This window comes from Dendrobates tinctorius, unplaced genomic scaffold, assembly GCF_039654945.1.
Source record: "Dendrobates tinctorius isolate UK_male_01 unplaced genomic scaffold, ASM3965494v1 ptg000091l, whole genome shotgun sequence".
NCBI lineage: Eukaryota > Metazoa > Chordata > Amphibia > Anura > Dendrobatidae > Dendrobates > Dendrobates tinctorius.
Window position 1 is genome coordinate 7,633,902 of NW_027361759.1, and position 17,737 is coordinate 7,651,638.

Sequence of the window (17,737 nt, forward strand, 5' to 3'; positions counted from 1 at the left end):
ATTTGCCTGTGAATACTGTGAATACTACCATTCCCCAGGAAAAAGTTTGGTTGTTTTTATGAACCTCGTGTCTCCTGGATTAATTGCTGTCCTGGTTCCAGAAGAGGGATACCTGGAGTCAGAAGAAGAGGCCTGCATCCCTAAAGTAGGTGTGAGGAACCTCACACACAGCAGCACATCGAGATTGAGACAGAAGTTGTCTGCTGTCTGTAGTGTGCCAAAGTGAGTTTGAACAGAAGCTCACCCACAAGGACCTTGCTTGGGAATCTTACAATGCCCATATTAATAGTTTAGATAAGTCAAATGTGGTGACAGATTTCCCTTAGAGGGAATCCATCAGAAGTTTTTGCCGTGTAATCTGAGAGCAGTCTAATGTAGAGACAAAAATTTTATTCCAGTGTTCAGTGTTTTATCAGCAGGATATTATCACTAGAGAAAGAGGTGTCTCATGCCTCCTAGTCACCTCCTTTGTGTAGTCCCACCCCCACCACTTATTAGCAGCTTGCTGTCAAGTATACAGTATACAAAGAAATTTGCCAATCATTGGTGTGGGCAGAGTTATACAGGGTGCAGCATTCTGAGCATTTCTAAATTTGCAGCAGAGGAAACCGCAGTAGAGGACAGCCCCTACATCATGCTGCTGTCAGGTTACAAAGCAAAAACCTAAAGACAGATTCCCTTGTTTGGGAATCTATCTCTCAGTCTATCATTCTGTACATTTCTGACTGTTGTGCTATGTATAAAATGTACTCTACTCTAAAATCAATATTTTAATGGGAGAAACAGATGGAATGGAACATGCCATGATTTTTGCAATATAAATCCAATAGAAAATGTTCATTATGCCTTTGAAGAAAATATGACACAGAGGACAGTGACAAAATACTTGGGAACAGCAGCAACTGGGATACAATGCAAGGTTCTAGATATGGTATATGTTCATGCATTAGAAATGTACTAGCTTGGCCCGTGCAAAATTTTCACACATTGGTCGTTGGGGGTGCAGGCAATTTCAGAAAAAGCAAGCTAGTCAAATTTAAATGTATTTCATGAGACGATGAACACAGACAGGTATTTATATATGTAGATTGGTAATACAATAAATTGGTTTGATAAGTAGAGGCCAAAAAACGTCTTCTGGGTGAGGTGCCACCTGCAGGTCATTGTGTCTTTCTGCAGGTTTATGAAAATGAATGTTTAAACTGTATTTAGTGATAGAATCGTGAATGTGTGGTTTGTTTGGCTCTTTTCTTGCTGAAAGGTGCAAATTTACCTTTCAAAAGGTGTATTATTTGTGTGTGTGCGGTGAAGTAATCAGCAAAAAAGCAATGCATGTTTACAAATGTGTTTGCAGATGTGACTCACCATTTGTGCGTGTGGGGCGAAGTAATCACCGAAAAAGCAGTGCATGTATACAAATGTGTTTGCAAATGTGACTCACCTGCAGTGAAGTGTGCAATTCTCCAATGTGCCTGAAATAGGCTGGGCAAGCACTTGAGCAAACTGGATAGACCCCAAGGCAAATGTTTAGATTTGCTTGTGATGTCTGTAAGCTGCTTTGTGGTAGTGTGCTTTGGGGTAGTGTGCTACCACCTGCAGGTAATTTGACCTTTCAAATGGTGTATCATTTGTTTGTGTGGGTGGAGTATGAACGGAGCAAGTGTGCAATTCAATAGGCAGTCCATGTTTACAAATGTATTTGCACATGTGCCTCACCTGCAGTGAGTGTGCAGTCCTCCAATTTGGCTAAAATAGGCTGGGCAAGCAGTTCGGCAAGCTGGAAAGCCCCCAAGACAAATGTATGGATTTGTTTGTGATGTCTGTAAGCAGCTTTGTGGTAGTGTGCTTTGGGGTGCTGTGGTGCCACCTGCAGGTCATTTTTTCTTACTGCAGGTTTATGAAAATTAATGTTTAAACTGTATTTTGTGATCAAATCGTGGATGTGTGGTTTGCTTGGCTATTTTCTTGCTGAAGGGGGCAAGTTTACCTTTCAAATGGTGTATCATGTGTGTGTGTGGGTGCAGTATGAATGGGGATAGAAAGGAATCACCGAAAAAAGTGTTTAGAAATAATAGAATAGATAGGCAGATTTTCCATACGAGCAAAAACCTATATAGAAAAGAAATAGCATAAATAAGAGATAATTGACTATGCAATGAATACCATAATTATAACAGAAACCAAAAAGAAAAGCATTTCAAGTAAAAATATATACAATATATTTTTTATTAGTGAATATTAATATTCACCCATAAAGATATTGTATATTTGTATATATTTTTACTTTGAGTACTTTTCTTTTTGGTTTAGATTTTGCATCTGGACTGAAAGGCAGTTTTAATGAATTTTTACTACATTACCATGGTGAGCCACAAGCTATGTAAGAGATCACCAAGAATCTTTATATAACCATGTAGAACATGTTTTCAAGACAAAAACTAATTGTTGGAGTGATTTAAATTTCTGCCAAGCAAGCAATGACACATTGAAATGGTTCAACCTAATGTGCCCGCGAATAGAAAGTAAATTATCATGGCCAGTGTTAGCTGACAACTTGACACATGCTGCACACAATTCAATGCTGCGAAGACAGAAAAAGCAAACAGGTAAAAGCTATATTTTCCTAACAATAAAATGTAAATATAGATTTTTTATATTTCTAAGTAACTTAGTCGAGGACTTTACTCTGACTTCAGTTTGAAAAGGAATCTGCTGAAACAATTGCTCCTAAATACTTACTTGTGTTTAAAATTGACAGATACTATGGCTGCTGATAAGCACGTTTCAGCGTGATCCACAGACAGGAAAATAGTGAAGTGGAAATTTCATGGCCAGGGCAAGTCAATTTTCTTTATCAGGATGGAGGCAGTTTAGTGGTGAAGGTTGTGCATGGAGCATTTTAATAATTTCTCATTGTCTCCTTTGTGTACTGAATATAACAAAACAAGTCATGTAGAAATGATCAAGTTCCAGTTATTACTCGTCCAAGGTGTTGAAATTCTCCTGGACTTTCATTGCACCGAAAAATATCCTCTTATGCTTTCAGTCAGAGCCTCGAGTCATAAATTTTCAGTTACTTGTTCTATTACATATTACTTTTATTGATCTTTAACTCGCATTCTCTTTCCTATGTAAGGTATATTTGCAGATACATCAAATACAATTCCAGTTATATTTAAAGCATGACTCCAGTGGGTTTTTTTTCAGTGCTGGAGAGGGCTTTAAATGTATGCCCTCTGTCCCCATTTTACACTCGCCTTCCAGCGGCTTCACCTTTTACTGATTTTGCTCTGGACCTGCTGCGCCATCTTATGCCTGTAACTTCTAATTGGTCGGAAGTCAGAAGATATGTCACAAGCTCTCAATGCAAGTCTAAGAGAGCCAGAATGAGGTTCTTATAAACTTGCATTGAAAAGTGACCTCCGCATTGCTCCATGAAACATTAGAGCTGCTGGCAGGTCGTTTTTTGCCTGAGACCAACTGGAGTGACGCTGGAAAAGGATGAATGCAGCAGCAAGTGAGTATGAGACAGGGGGCAGGGGAATCACATTTAAAGCACCACTCCAGTGGTGCAATAAAAAAACCGCTGGAGTGGTTATTCAATGTTTTTGGAAGTTATTTATATAGTAAAAAAATGGTTGCCAAGTATGCCAATGTGAAAAAAGTGCCACAATGGCGACATTTCGGTTCTGTCTGAGAACCTTTCTCAAGCCATTTTTTTACTCTCTTGAAGGCCTGTTATTTATCTGGGAGGCACGACACCTTCTGTTCTTTTTTTTTCTTTAAATATCGTATGTGTGTGTATATATACAGATAAAACTAGAAGCTTACATACACTATATAAAAAAACACATTCATGTTTTTCTCAATATCTGACATGAAATCAGAATCAACCTTTCCAGTTTTAGGTCAGTTTAGCATTACCATGATTATTAGTATTTTCCTAATGCCAGAATAATAAGAGAGAGAGAATGTTTTAAGACATTTTTATTACTGCAAAGTCAAAAGTTTTACACTAAGATTACTATGCCTCTAAAATAATTCTGGACTGCCCATATGTTGATGTCATGTGTTTGGAAGCTTCTGATTTTTTTTTATTGTTTTCTGGCAACATCTGAGTTAATTAGAGACACATCTGTGGGTGTATTTTAATGCACACCTGAAACACGCTGCTTCTTTGTGTATCATCATGGGAAACTCTATAGATATCAGCCAAGATATCAGAAAGAGAATTGTGGACTTGAACAAATCTGCCTCATCCTTGGGTACAATTTCATGGTACTTGAAGGTGCCTCATTCATCTATACAAACAATTACATGTAAGTACAAAAAAGATGAGAATGTTCAGCCATCATACCGTTCAGGAAGGAGATAGGTTCTGTGTCACAGAGATGAAAGTGCGATGGCAGAAGCTGGTAAGATTTTGTCAATATCCACAGTGAAACGAGTACTGTATCAACATCGGCTTTAAAGTCACTCTGCCAGGAAGAAGCCATTACTCCAAAAGAAACCTAAAAAAACCCAGGTTAATGTTTGCAAATGCACACAAGAACCTTAATTTCTGGAAACATGTCCCATGTTTTGATGAAACTAAAATTGAACTTTTTGGACATACAAGTAATGACCATCGTTACATTTGGAGAAAAAAGTGAGAAGATTGGAAACCTAAAAACATCATTTTCAACTGTGTAGCAGTGGTAAGTGGGGTTGATGTCACCTTTGTCAGGTGACAACAAGCCAACAGATTACTTATGAAGAGGCATCTATATAACACCTATTCATTACTAATCCTATAGCTATATGGTAAATTAAGACATAGCCAGAATAAAGTCCTTTATTAGAAGTATGACTGAACACAGTTTTCCTTTTTTATTTAAAAATAACAAACACAGTTTTGCTCACCTAACGCCTAATTCCCCCGAAGCCCTCATTCTCCTGTAATAAAAGTAAAACTCACCTCGGTCACAGCAGTTCAGCATGGCTGGGAACGCAGCCTCAGTGAAGTAACTTCAATGATGTCACCGCCGGTTCCTGATGCTGCGCTCACAGCATCTCAGTCACCAGTAGTTCTTAGACTGGACAGTCGCATCTTGGCACCATCCAGCTTGAAAACTATTAATCCCCAGACATGGATTACGGCGTGGGACACAATGACCAACAGGTGAGGGATATTGTTGGGTTTTTTATTTTAGTTTTATTACAGGAGAACGAGGGTTTCGGTGGAATAGGCGTTAGGAGTATTACTGTGTTTGTTATTTTTAAGGGCATAAGAAGTAAAAGATTGAAAATTGTGAAATTTTAACAATTTTAGTCAAATTTCTATTTTTCCAAATAAGCGAAAAAAAATTTTTTACGACTGTTATGAAGAACAATAGGTCACACAAAAAACAATCTCAGATTCAGTGGGTTTTGTTGAAGTGTTCCAGAATTATTACTTCATAAATGACACTGGTAAGATTTTAAAAAATGAGGTTCGGTCATTAACGTACAAAGTGGCTTGGTCCTTAAGGAGTTAAAGGGGATCTCCACTACTATGTTTTAGACACAGCATCAATATCAGATATCTTTTAGATAGGACATCAATATCAGATTAGATGATCTTTGACATCCAGAATTCTTTCCCATCAGCTAGGTGTAATTAGTGCACTGTGCTGCAGCTCTGCTAGTCCCCTGAAAGCTAAACCCCTGACATAGTCCTTCATATACATTACATAGGTGTTACTATACACTACCACTGATTAGCAGTCCCTGCCAATGCTCATTGTAGGCAGAATTGTGTCAATCAATGGTGCTAGTGGGGTAAGAAAGCTTAGAATCAAGGTCTGAGACTGAGAAACATAAAGGTACTGTCACTCTTAGCGATGCACTAGCGATCCCGACCAGCGATATGACGCGGTCAGGATTGCTGGTGCATCGCTAAGTGGTCGCTAGTGAGCTGCCACACAGGCAAATCTCACCAGCGACATAGCAGGGGTCGGGGGTTGCTACTTACCTGTCAGACGAGGTGATCCTGACGTCCTCCCGCCCGCATCCACGCATCGTTCGTCGGCACCACAGGAAGCCCAGCAGGAAGCTGACGACGAGAAATGGTCCAGGATGTTCTCGCGCGATCAGCGATAACCAGCAGGGGAGCCGGTCGGAGGTAAGTATCAGACATAGCGATATCGCTAGCAATATCGCTATAAATCAGTGACGTTATAGCGATATTGCTAGCGATATTGCTTAGTGTGACAGGCCCTTAAGACTAATGGATGATTTTCTTTAAGATTATTATTCCACTGCTTTGTGTGAAGAATAACATGTGTGAATTTGCAGAACATTTTGTGATGTTCAGATCTTTCTTAAGGCTCTAAATCAAAGTAAAACTCCGGTCACTATTTAAGTTCTCATTCATAAATTTAGAAACCCATTCATTAATCCAAAGCCAAATTAACCCCCAACCAGAAATGACAAGTCATTTTGACTACTATATCCAGTGTGATTGGCTTTTCATCCAGCACTAGTTCCATCAGGCTTAGCTCCCTAGCAGATATTTTTACTGTACTGAGTGTGCATAGCTTCTCCTCAGGCACACCTATGGTGGCTCAGACATTGTCAAAGCCAGAAGAGAATAAAAAAGACTTCCTGAATGGGACATAGCAGGAAGTCTTAAATTCGTGGACTATACACATTTGACAATTGGGGTAACTGTGTAATTTGAAATAGAAAATATATTATTAACCATTTTTTCTTCACAAGCAAAAGGCAGGTTCAATATCCTTTAATGAAAGTAATGTTTGACTTAACCTTTAGTATTTCCAAATTTGTTTCACCGTTAGGTTACGTTTGCATGTATTTTTGATGTAAGTGCTGTCTGTGCAAAAAACTGACTTCACGTGAGCATCACTTAGATCAATATTATTCAATTAGTCTTTTCAGATGAGTGCTTTTCCACATTAAGTGTCTTTGTGGCAAAAATTGCAGCATGCGATATATTTCAGATGAGACTCGACAGTTCAAATCTATGGGCATGCAAGAAAAATCTGGCCCATATTGCTTCGGATTTTTACAAATACATTGAAATTCTTTAATATAGTAAACTGAATTTGGTCTTCTAAATTGTATTCACTGCTCAAAACAGATGACTTATGGATTGCATATGGATGACAATACACAAGAAAAATTGTCCATATTTCTGGATAAAACTCAGACAATTTTTGATATGATGGTGTGAACTTAGCCTAACCTGTATGTTTTTTAAACACGTTTGCCAGACGCAAATCCTTTGCAACATACATCTGTAGTAGTCAATGCAAGAAAGCGGACGGCACCGCTGTTACCATACTAAGGTCCGTGGCTGGCAGCAGGCGGAGAGCTCACATCCAGGACTCCCGGGTGCTTGACCTCGTAGCAAGACGAATGTAGTTTCCAAGAGAAAAAGGTCGCACTCTGCGGGATAATGATGAATGTTTATTGACACTGAATTACATGTCACTTCGGAGATGTGAAGGAGAGTGTGTCAAATGGCTGACTACGGCCGTTTCACGCTACTCGAGCGCTTCCACGGGTCCTCATACATCTGTAGTAGCAAACAAATTTCTAGTTGTATAAGTGATTGTATTTTTTTCTATCTATTGTTTACATCCAAATATTTCCTAGTGTGGACAAGTGGTAAAAAAGAATTTAGTTCTAGATTGTGGGACAACAGTAAGATGTTCATGAGTTTCTAAATATTCAGCACAATATTTGCTTTCTGTTTTTCTTTTTGTTGTTCGCAGCGGAAAGAGATATCAGTGTCTACTGCGGTGTGCAGACAATTACAATGAAGATAAACTTTTGCACAGTTCTTTTTTCTGGTTATTCGGAAACAGACTTATCACTTAATGGGAAACATGGTGATGCTCATTGCAGAGGCTTCATAAACAACAATACTTTCCCCGCAGTGGTTATTTTTACCATCAACCTGAGCACCTTGGAATCTTGTGCAAATAACCTAGTGGTAAGCTACGCTTTTTACACATCCATCTATATTGCTTGAATTACTTTTTCTGCCAAAAAAAAGGACACAAGTAGGTGCTAATCTGTTTGGTCTTTACAGTATTTGATGCTGATCTTGGTGCTATTTACACTTTGTCTGGATAACGTGTTACATTATTTATCTAGCTATTAACTTCTTAAAGACCAGAGGTATTTCAGTTTTTGCATTTTCATTTTTTGCTCCCCTTTTTGCTGGACAAATTGTACTTTTGAACGACACCATTGGTTTTAACATATCATGTACTGGAAAATGGGTAAAAAATTCCAAGTGCGGTGAAATTGCAAAAAAGTGCAATTCCACAGTTGTTTTTTTTACCATGTTCAATAAATGCTAAAACTGACCTGCCATTGTGATTCTCCAGGTCATTACAAGTTCATAGACATCAAATATGTGTTGGTTCTTTTTATTTAGGTGGTTAAAAAAAATCCAAAATTTGATCAAAAAAAGGCGTCATTTTCCGAGACCAGTAGCGTCTCCATTTTTCATGATTTGGCTCTGGGTGAGGGTTATTTTTGCCTTGCCTTAAAAACATCTGGGTTGCTTCCACAGTATGTTCTGGGTCACTGTCTATCTGTACTGTGAAGCGCTGTCCAATCAACCTTGCAGCATTTGGGTAAATATGAGCAGAGAGTTTAGCCCTGTACACTTCAGAATTTATCCGGCTGCTTTTAAATTCAGTCACATCATCAATAAACACTAGTAACCCAGGGCCATTCAAAGCCATGTATGCCCATACTATCATACTACCTCCACCATGTTTTACACAGCATGTATTGTGTTTTGGATCATGAGTTATCCAAGATTTTTCCATGTTTTCTTATTCCCATCATTCTTGTACAGGTTGATCTTAGTTTTATCAGTCCAAAGAATGCTTTTTCAGAACTAGGCTAGCTTCTTTAGTTGTTTTTGGCAAAGTTTTATCTAGTCTTTCTATTTTTAAGGCTAATTAATGGTTTGCCCCCGGTGGTGAACGCTCTGTATTTGCTTTCTTCATCTAATGAAGTCATCTCTTTATGGTAGACATAGGTACTAAAACACCTACTTCCCGAAGGGAGTTCTTCACTTGGGTGGATATTGTCAAGGTGTTTTTTTCACCATGGAAATGAACCTGCAATCCTCCACCACTATTGTCTTCCTTGGTTGTTCAGACCATTTTGACTACCCAAGCTCACTAGTGCGCTCTTTTTTGTAGAATGTATCAAATTGTTGATTTGGCCATTCCTATCATTTCTGCTATCTCTCTGACATTTTGTTGGAGCCTACTGATAGTTTGTTTTGCCTCCATTGAGAGTGGCCTTTACCGCATGTTATAGGTTTACAGCAACAGCTTCCAAATGCAAATGCTATAACTGGAATCAGCTCCTGACCTTTTACCTATAGAAAAATCATAGAATCGTTGGAAGGGACCTCCTGGGCCATCTGGTCCAACCCCCTGCTCAAGGTAGGATTCGCTAAATCATCCCAGTCAGATGTCTATCCAGCCTCTGTTTGAAGACTTCCATTGAAGGAGAACTCACCACTTCTCGTGGCAGCCTGTTCCACTCATTGATCACTCTAACTGTCAAAAAGTTTTTTCTAATATCTAATCTGTGTCTCCTCCCATTCTGTTTCATCCCATTGCTTCTAGTCTTTCCTTGTGCAAATGAGAATAAAGATGATCCTTCTACAATGTGACAGCCCTTTAGATATTTGTAGACAACTATTAAGTCTCCTCTCAGTCTTCTCTTTTGCAAACTAGACATTCCCAAATCCTGCAACCTTTCCTCATAAGACAGGGTTTGCAGACCGGTCACCATTCTGGTCGCTCTTTTCTGAACTTGCTTCAGTTTGTTGATGTCTTTTTTAAAATGTGGTGCCCAAAACTGGACACAATATTCCAGATGAGGTCTGACCAAAGAGGAGTAGAGGGAAATAATGACTTCACGTGATCTAGACTGCATGCTTCTGTTAATACATCCTAGAATTGCATTTGCCTTTTTTGCTGCTGCATCACACTGTTGACTCATATTCAGTCTGTGATCTATTAGTTAATCTCTTACCTACTTAATTGGTAAGAGATTAACATGCAAATATTATAGGCATCCCATTAGAGAGCCTTTGAGACAATTGTCCAATTACTTTTGGTCTCTTTAAAAAGAGGCAGATGCATATTAAAAAGCTGTAACTCCTATAATCTTACTCCAATTAGGATGTGAAGGCCCTAAAATTAAAGCTTTGATACTGCACTTTAAGCCCATATTGATTAACTGTATCTTGAATATGTTTTGTTAAACAGAGAAAATGCAAAAACTTGTGTAACTGTCCAAAAAATTCTGGACCAAACTGTATATATTCATAATTTCTAGAGACAATAACAAATATTTGTAAGTCCATTTGATTGTTCTTCTTGATCCAACAGTTCTTTCTTTCACAAATTTGGAATGCTCTAGTTTCTTTTCCATTAGCCAATTGTGATAAATTAAAACAGAAATAAACTTTGCAGTATGATTTTGAAACAGAAAAAAGCAATAAAAAAATTGAGTTGTGATCAAGAAAAAGACTCGTGGATTTAAAAATATTTGTTTTATTTTTTAGGATTTCTTTTTATTTTTCGTGGCTCTTTTTTTAATAAAAAGAGACTGAGGACTGAAAAGAAGGGAAAGGGTAAGTAACTGTAAATTACAATTTGATTAAATGGGCACCCTGACCCTTCTTTATCTGACATTATTAAACAGTATAGATACATCTAATATATAAAGCTCAAAGTGTGTATGCATGTATGTGTGTATGTTTGTATGTGTGTATGTACAGTATGTGTGTATGTATGTGTGTATGTCCGGGATAGGCATCCGCACCGTCGCAGCTACAGCCACAAAATTTGGCACAGTCACACGTCTGGACCCCGAGAGCGTCCTAAGCTATGTTGTGAGGCGAAATTTTAACCCCGCGCGTTCCAATTCACCAAACAATTTTGCCTCTATCTACATACTGGGGGAAAAAGTGTGTGCGCGTCAAGCCCCGCCCCTCATTATGATGTCATAATGCCCCTATTTGCATACTGGGGAAACAGTGTGTGCGTATCAAGCCCCACCCCTCATTATGATGGCACAATGGTTGCCATGGCGACGCTGATGTCATCATAGGTTGCAAGCCCTGCCGCCGCTCATTATGATGTCATAATGGTTGACTATGGGATGGAGGATGTGTGATGGGTATATGGGCACTGGACTATGGGATGGAGGATATGTATGACGGGTATATGGGCACGGGACTATGGGATGGCAGATATGTATATGGGCACGGGACTATGGGATGGAGGATGTGTGATGGTATATGGGCACGGGACAATGAGATGGCGGATATGTATGATGGGTATATGGGCACGGGACTATGGGATGGAGGATATTTATGATGGGTATATGGGCATGGGACTATGAGATGAAGGATGTGTGATGGGTATATGGGCACTCGACTATGGGATGGCGAATATGTATGCTGGGTATATGGGCATGGGACTATGGGATGGAGAATATGTATGATGGGTATATGGGTATGGGACTATGGGATGGAGGATGTGTGATGGGTATATGGGCACTCGACTATGGGATGGAGGATATGTATGATGGGTATATGGGCACGGGCCTATGGGATCGTGGATATGTATGATGGGTATATGGGCACGGGACTATGGGATGGAGGATAATTATAATTTGCTATAACTAACCACAGTTAGTTACTATGCCCGGGCAGCGCCGGACTCTTCAGCTAGTATATGTATAACACTGTATGTGCTTATATGAAAAATAATGTATAAGACAGTTTAATATATATAATACAGATGTCTCTGTAGCTGAATATGGCTTACAAACTTCTTTTTGACGTTCCAGAGTATCCCACCCTATGACACAAGGTTCCAGTGATAATTGAGACAGTTCAAGAATCTGTCAACTATCTGAACTGATACTGTACATAAGCCCACATTAGACCACCAACCCCTAGTCTTCAGTGCTAATTTCTGATGGGAGAGATGGGTACAGAAGGCAACAGTTACTATCAAATCCTTGGTTTCAGGGGTGTAATATGTGAGATTTCTTTTCTTGCCACTGTTGTGTGACTATCACCACCAAATATACAGTAAAATTGTGTTTAGTATCCATGATTATATCATTAATGCTTTGTAGATGCTCCTACTGTGTCTTAATTTTGTCTACTGAATAAGTAAGGGTAATCTAGATGTGACTGTCATGTGGATTTATACTATATTAAAGGGGTTTTGTCACTAACAAAATTATATAATAATTAATTTATGTTTATATAGTACTAGCTGAAGAGCCCGGCGTTGCCCAGGCATAGTACCTAACTGTGGATCCCGCTGTCTTCCTTAACATCCCCGCTCTCCACCCGCCATCCCATTCTATCCCTCCACAGCCGCGCTCTACATCCATGTCCCGTTGTTCCTCCACAGCCCCGCTCTCTTCTTCCACAGCCCCGGTCTCTTCATCCACAGCCCTGCTTTCCCGCTCTCTCCCTCCACAGCCCCATTCTCTTCCTTCACAGCCCTGCTCTCCCGCTCTTTCCCTCTACAGCCCCGCTGTCTTCCAAAGTCGGGGGAGCTTGAGCAGAGCTGCAGTGCATGTGATTGGGTGACCTGCAGGGGGCATGGCCTAGCGCTGTATTAGGTCTCAGTAGAAGCCGGGGACTAAATTTAGGCCGGGAAGCTGCAGGGGAGAGGGGGATAGCACAGTTGGCAACGGGGAGAGCCGACTGAGCCGGGACAGGGCTGGGAGGGTGCCGGCACTATTCGGCCCCTGTCCTGAAGACTGTCTTCCTCACAGCCCCTCTCTCCATTCACTGTCCTGCTGTATGTGTCCTCAGCCCTGCTCTCCAACCGCATCCTACTCTGCTGCTTCGTGATTGTTTGGTGTCCCACTCTGCTGCTTTGTGATTGGTTGGTGATACACACACACACACACACACACACATTCAGATTTATATATAGAAATTTTGCTTCCTCCTCTGGCCTGTAGCTGTGGTATATTCAATCATGTTCCTGCATGGTTGGACACAGCCATTACACAGGACATAACAGAGGCAGATTTATAAGATTGTCTCACACAGGAACATTTTTTTTTATACACATCCAACTGTGGAGTTTATTTTTATTCCAAGATCTATTGATTAAAATATACCATACTTTTGTTTGTGGCACAATCCCTTTTTAAGTTGAAATATTTTATTGACATCAATGATATAATTTGGTATTGACACTCAGAGCAAGCAGAATTAAGAATAAAATCATAGTCAATTTTGAAAATAGGACCAATATAATATGGGTTGGGTCTTACTTGTAAAACTTGCACCACGTACTACTACGAGATAGTTATTGAGTACCTGAAATACAGCTAACCATTATTCTAGCACCCACTCTTACTAGATTTGAATATCCATTATACTCACCAAAAAATCAAAATGTTTAGGTGAGTACTAACTTCACAAGACAAAAAGGAAACTGTTGTTCAAAATTTGTCTAAATGATACATTGGTAACTATAATTTGGTAAAATTAAATTCTTGACATACCCACACAACACACACACATATGTATTTGAGACACTGCTGATTTTGCAAGTTTTCCCACCAATATAGAATGGAGATGTCTGTAGTTTTTATTGGACGTACACTTCAACTGTGAGAGACAGAATGTAAAAATAGAAAGCAGAAAATCACATTGTATAATTTTAAATAATTAAATTGAATTTTATTGCATAAATAAAGCATTTGATCACCTGCCAACCAGCAAGATTTCTGACTCTCACAGACCTGTTAGTTTTTCTTCAATAAACCCTCCTACTGACACTCATTACCTGTATTGATTGCACTTGTTGGAATTCATTACCTGTATAAAAGACATCTGTCCACACATAAATCAATCACACTCTAATGTCTCCATTGTGGCCAAGACAAAAGATCTGTCTATGGACACAAGGGACAAATGCTGCACAATGCTGGCATGGGCTACAGGACAATAGACAAGCAGCTTGGTGAGAAGGAAACAACTGATGGCATAATTATTAGAAAATGGAAGAAACACAAGATGACTGTCAATCTTCCTCGTTCTGGGGCTCCATGCAAGATCTGGTCTCATAGGGTAAGGATGATTCTGAAAAAGGTCAAGAATCAGCCCAGAACAACACAGGAGGACCTGGTCAATGACCCGAAGAGATCTGGGACCACAGTCTCAAACATTACAATTAGTAACACACTACGCCATCATGGAGTAATATCCTGCAGGACACACGAGGTCCCCCTGCTCACACTGGCATATGTCCTGGCCCTTTGAAGTTCAACAATGACCATCTGGATGATGCAGAGGAGGCATGGGAGAAGGTCATGTGGTCAAATTAGACCAAAATAAATCTTTTCGGTATCAACTTCACTCATCATATTTGGAGGAAGTAGAAAGATAAGTACAACCACAAGAATATCGTCCCAACCATGAAGCATGGTGGGGAAAACATACTTTGGGGGTGTTTATCTGCAAAGGGGACAGTAAGAGCATTGAAGATGGGTCGTGGCTGAGTCTTTCAGTATGACAATGACCCAAAACACACAGCTAGTGCAACTAAGGAATGGCTACTTAAGAAGCATTTCAAAGTCCTGGAGTGGCCTAGCCAGTCTCCAGACCTGAATCCAATAGAAAATCTGTGGAGGAAGCTGAAACTCAATGTTACCCAGTGACAACCCTGAAACGTGAAAGATCTGGAGAAGATTTGTATGGAGGAGTGGGCGAAAGTCCCTGAAGAAATGTGTACAAACTTGGTCAAGAACTACAGGAAGCGTCTGACCTCTGTAATTGCAAAGCTTCCTGTACCAAATATTAAGTTTTGTATTTTAATTCTATCAATTTCTTATTTCAAGCAATAAATTGAAAATTAAATATGTAAAAAGCATACAGTGTGATCTTCTGGATTTTTTTCAAGATACTGTCTCTCACAGTTGAAGTGTACCTATGATAAAAATGACAGACCTTTCCATTCCTAGTAGGTGGGAAAACTTGCAAAATTGGCAGTGTATCAAATACTTATTTTCCCCACTGTATATATATGGACACACACAAATGCACAAACACACACACATATATATACAGGGTGGGCCATTTATATGGATACACCTGGGTGGGCCATGTATATGGATACACCTAAATTAAATGGGAATGGCTGGTGATATCAACTTCCTGTTTGTGGCACATTAGTATATGGGAGGGGGCAAACTTTTCAAGATGGGTGGTGATCATGGAAGCTATTTTGGATGTAACTTTATAAATAGCCCACCCAGGTGTATCCTTATAAATGGAACACCTTGTATATATATATGAGATGTTTCACATTTAATTAATGTAAAATCAAATAATGTAATTCTGAAATAAATATTTATTTAGTTATGCTTGGAAACTATTACACACAAATATTATGCAACGAAAATCAGTTCATCAGTTTCTCAGCCCATGTTGTCACATAGCCAAGACCCAAGGTATTGCAGAACTTTGTGAACTATTTCAAATAGCTTTTTTTTGCTTTGCTGTAATTCACCAACAGGTATCAACTGCACCAGGAGTCAATGCCTATGGGAATGTATCAATGGTACAAATAGGAAATATTTCAGGATATATAGACACGCCTGACCCTCCAACAATTATTAGCTATTTGCCTGGACTTTTGTACAAGTTCAGCTGCAGTTATCCATTGGAGTATTTGGTCAACAACACTCAACTTGCTTCGTAAGTATACATTTAAAATAAGTAAACGTTTGTTACAAATTTTTCTGAAATACATTTCCATCAAGGCATTTTTCATTAAAATAAAGTAAATTGGCTTAGGATAATTGAAAAATTGGTAAATTATCTTTTAATTACACTTGCTAACATTATTTTAAAAATCATAGTATGATTTAGTTGATAATGAAGTCAAAAACTTATTGAAAATTAGAAATTAAAGTTATTTATTTTATTTCAAATTCAGCTAACTAGAACATTCTGGTTAATTAATAATGCAGTGACAATACAAAATCATCATTATTCATTTCTATTGTCAATTTGTTATGCACATAAGCACAAATCTTAGTACTGGACTATAGCACCCTCATATATTGCTGTAGAAGCCCTATATTCAACATGAATAGATATGTAGTCTAATTGGGCATGTCATCTTTTTTTTTTTTTGCTTGGTCCTGCACAACTTTCTTATGCATATGGGGCATGAGACCCGCATTTTAGTGATATCGAAAATCACCTTTCTTTTCAAATATGTTTAAAGGGAATCTGTCAGTAAGGCCAACCTAACAAACTGCATATATGGACATGCAGGTTATTAAAATGTAAATACATCTATATATTTATATTGTCTATCTGTTACTGTATTACCAATAAATTAGCATATTATTTTTATGCAAATGAGGCATTAAATGCTCTGGGTTGGAGGGAGCCCTTAAAAGTCTATGCATTATCAGTCTCTTTAGCTTGAATGATAACACACTGTCTGTGTAACTAAAAGCTCCAGGCAAGAAAATCAGACAGTGAGCTATCAATCAAATTAAAGAGGTAGGTACTGGGCAAGATAAAAAAAGTTGTGGAGACAGAGGATGGTTATGTGCTCCGTTATACCCAGAACACTTAACTCCTGATTTGCATATGAGCTAAAATGCTGTATTTTCAAGACTGCAGCAATAGATAGGAGATATAAAGGTGATTATAGATATGGCTTTCAAAAACTTGCATAGTCATATTAGCCCTTTGATGAGAGAAGTTGAACTTATTGACAGATTTCCTTTAACATAAAATATAGATTTAAACAATAGGTCATTTTTTAATTACAAATTCCCTTTAAAAATATCCTGCAGATAATTTATTTTATGGATTTTTGCAATTATAATCCTTTTAATCAGGTGAAGAATCATCTAAATGCAGGGAATTTAGTTACAAATTAGTGAAAGATGTCATTTCAAGATTGAGCACAAATCTATGTGAACTGAATTGGTATGGAAGGGGCTAATAACAATATATACTCACATCTTTTCAGTCCTCCCCAAATCCTTATGTTTGCTATCAGGCACACAATAGACTCTTCTATCTACTAGATATTAGAAAAAGTTTTTGACAGTGAAGGTGATCAATGAGTGGAACAGGCTGCCATGAGAATTGGTGAGTTTTTCAATGGAAGTCTTCAAACAGAGGTTGGACAAACATGTCTGTCTTGGTTTAGTTAGTGTTGCATTGAGCAGGGGGCTGGAGACGATGACCCTGGAGGTCCCTTCCAACTCTAACATTCTTTAATTCAATGATTTTACTATCCTCATGTCAGCTGAGTCTTCAATTCACAAGGCCCCATGCTATCACATAGCTAAAGTACTATCAATAACTTTGCATTGCACCTGTGAGAGCCTAATAAATGGAAGACCCAATTGGAAGGAAGTTAGAAGAGCCCATTGGAGGTACAGCAGTGGCGCAACAGGTGCAAGAAGGGTTGAGGAGGGTAGAGTATAAGATTTGTTAAATTCCTTTAAGGCCCTTAATAATACAGCAAATTAGTGGACTGTTAGGCACTACAGTGTATTGCTGGATACAGAGGAAGCAGGTTACACAAAAGTTGGATTCTTGTGAATCACCTCAAGTCTGTTTGCTTCTCTCTATTATATGTAATTTATGCTAAAAAAGAGTACATTTGTATTAATATTAAAGGGAATCTGT

At 38.7% G+C, this 17,737-nt stretch overlaps 1 protein-coding gene across 1 annotated transcript in view; it reads left to right on the forward strand.

Moving 5' to 3' along the window:
* Positions 1–17,737, forward strand: part of ZPLD1 (zona pellucida like domain containing 1) — a 244,609-nt gene that overhangs the window by 59,835 nt on the left and 167,037 nt on the right. Inside the window, exons 2-3 of the mRNA XM_073586265.1 lie at positions 7,758–7,978; positions 15,591–15,772. Of these exons, the coding sequence (XP_073442366.1) occupies positions 7,758–7,978; positions 15,591–15,772 (403 nt within the window). The remainder of the gene's footprint in view (positions 1–7,757; positions 7,979–15,590; positions 15,773–17,737) is intronic.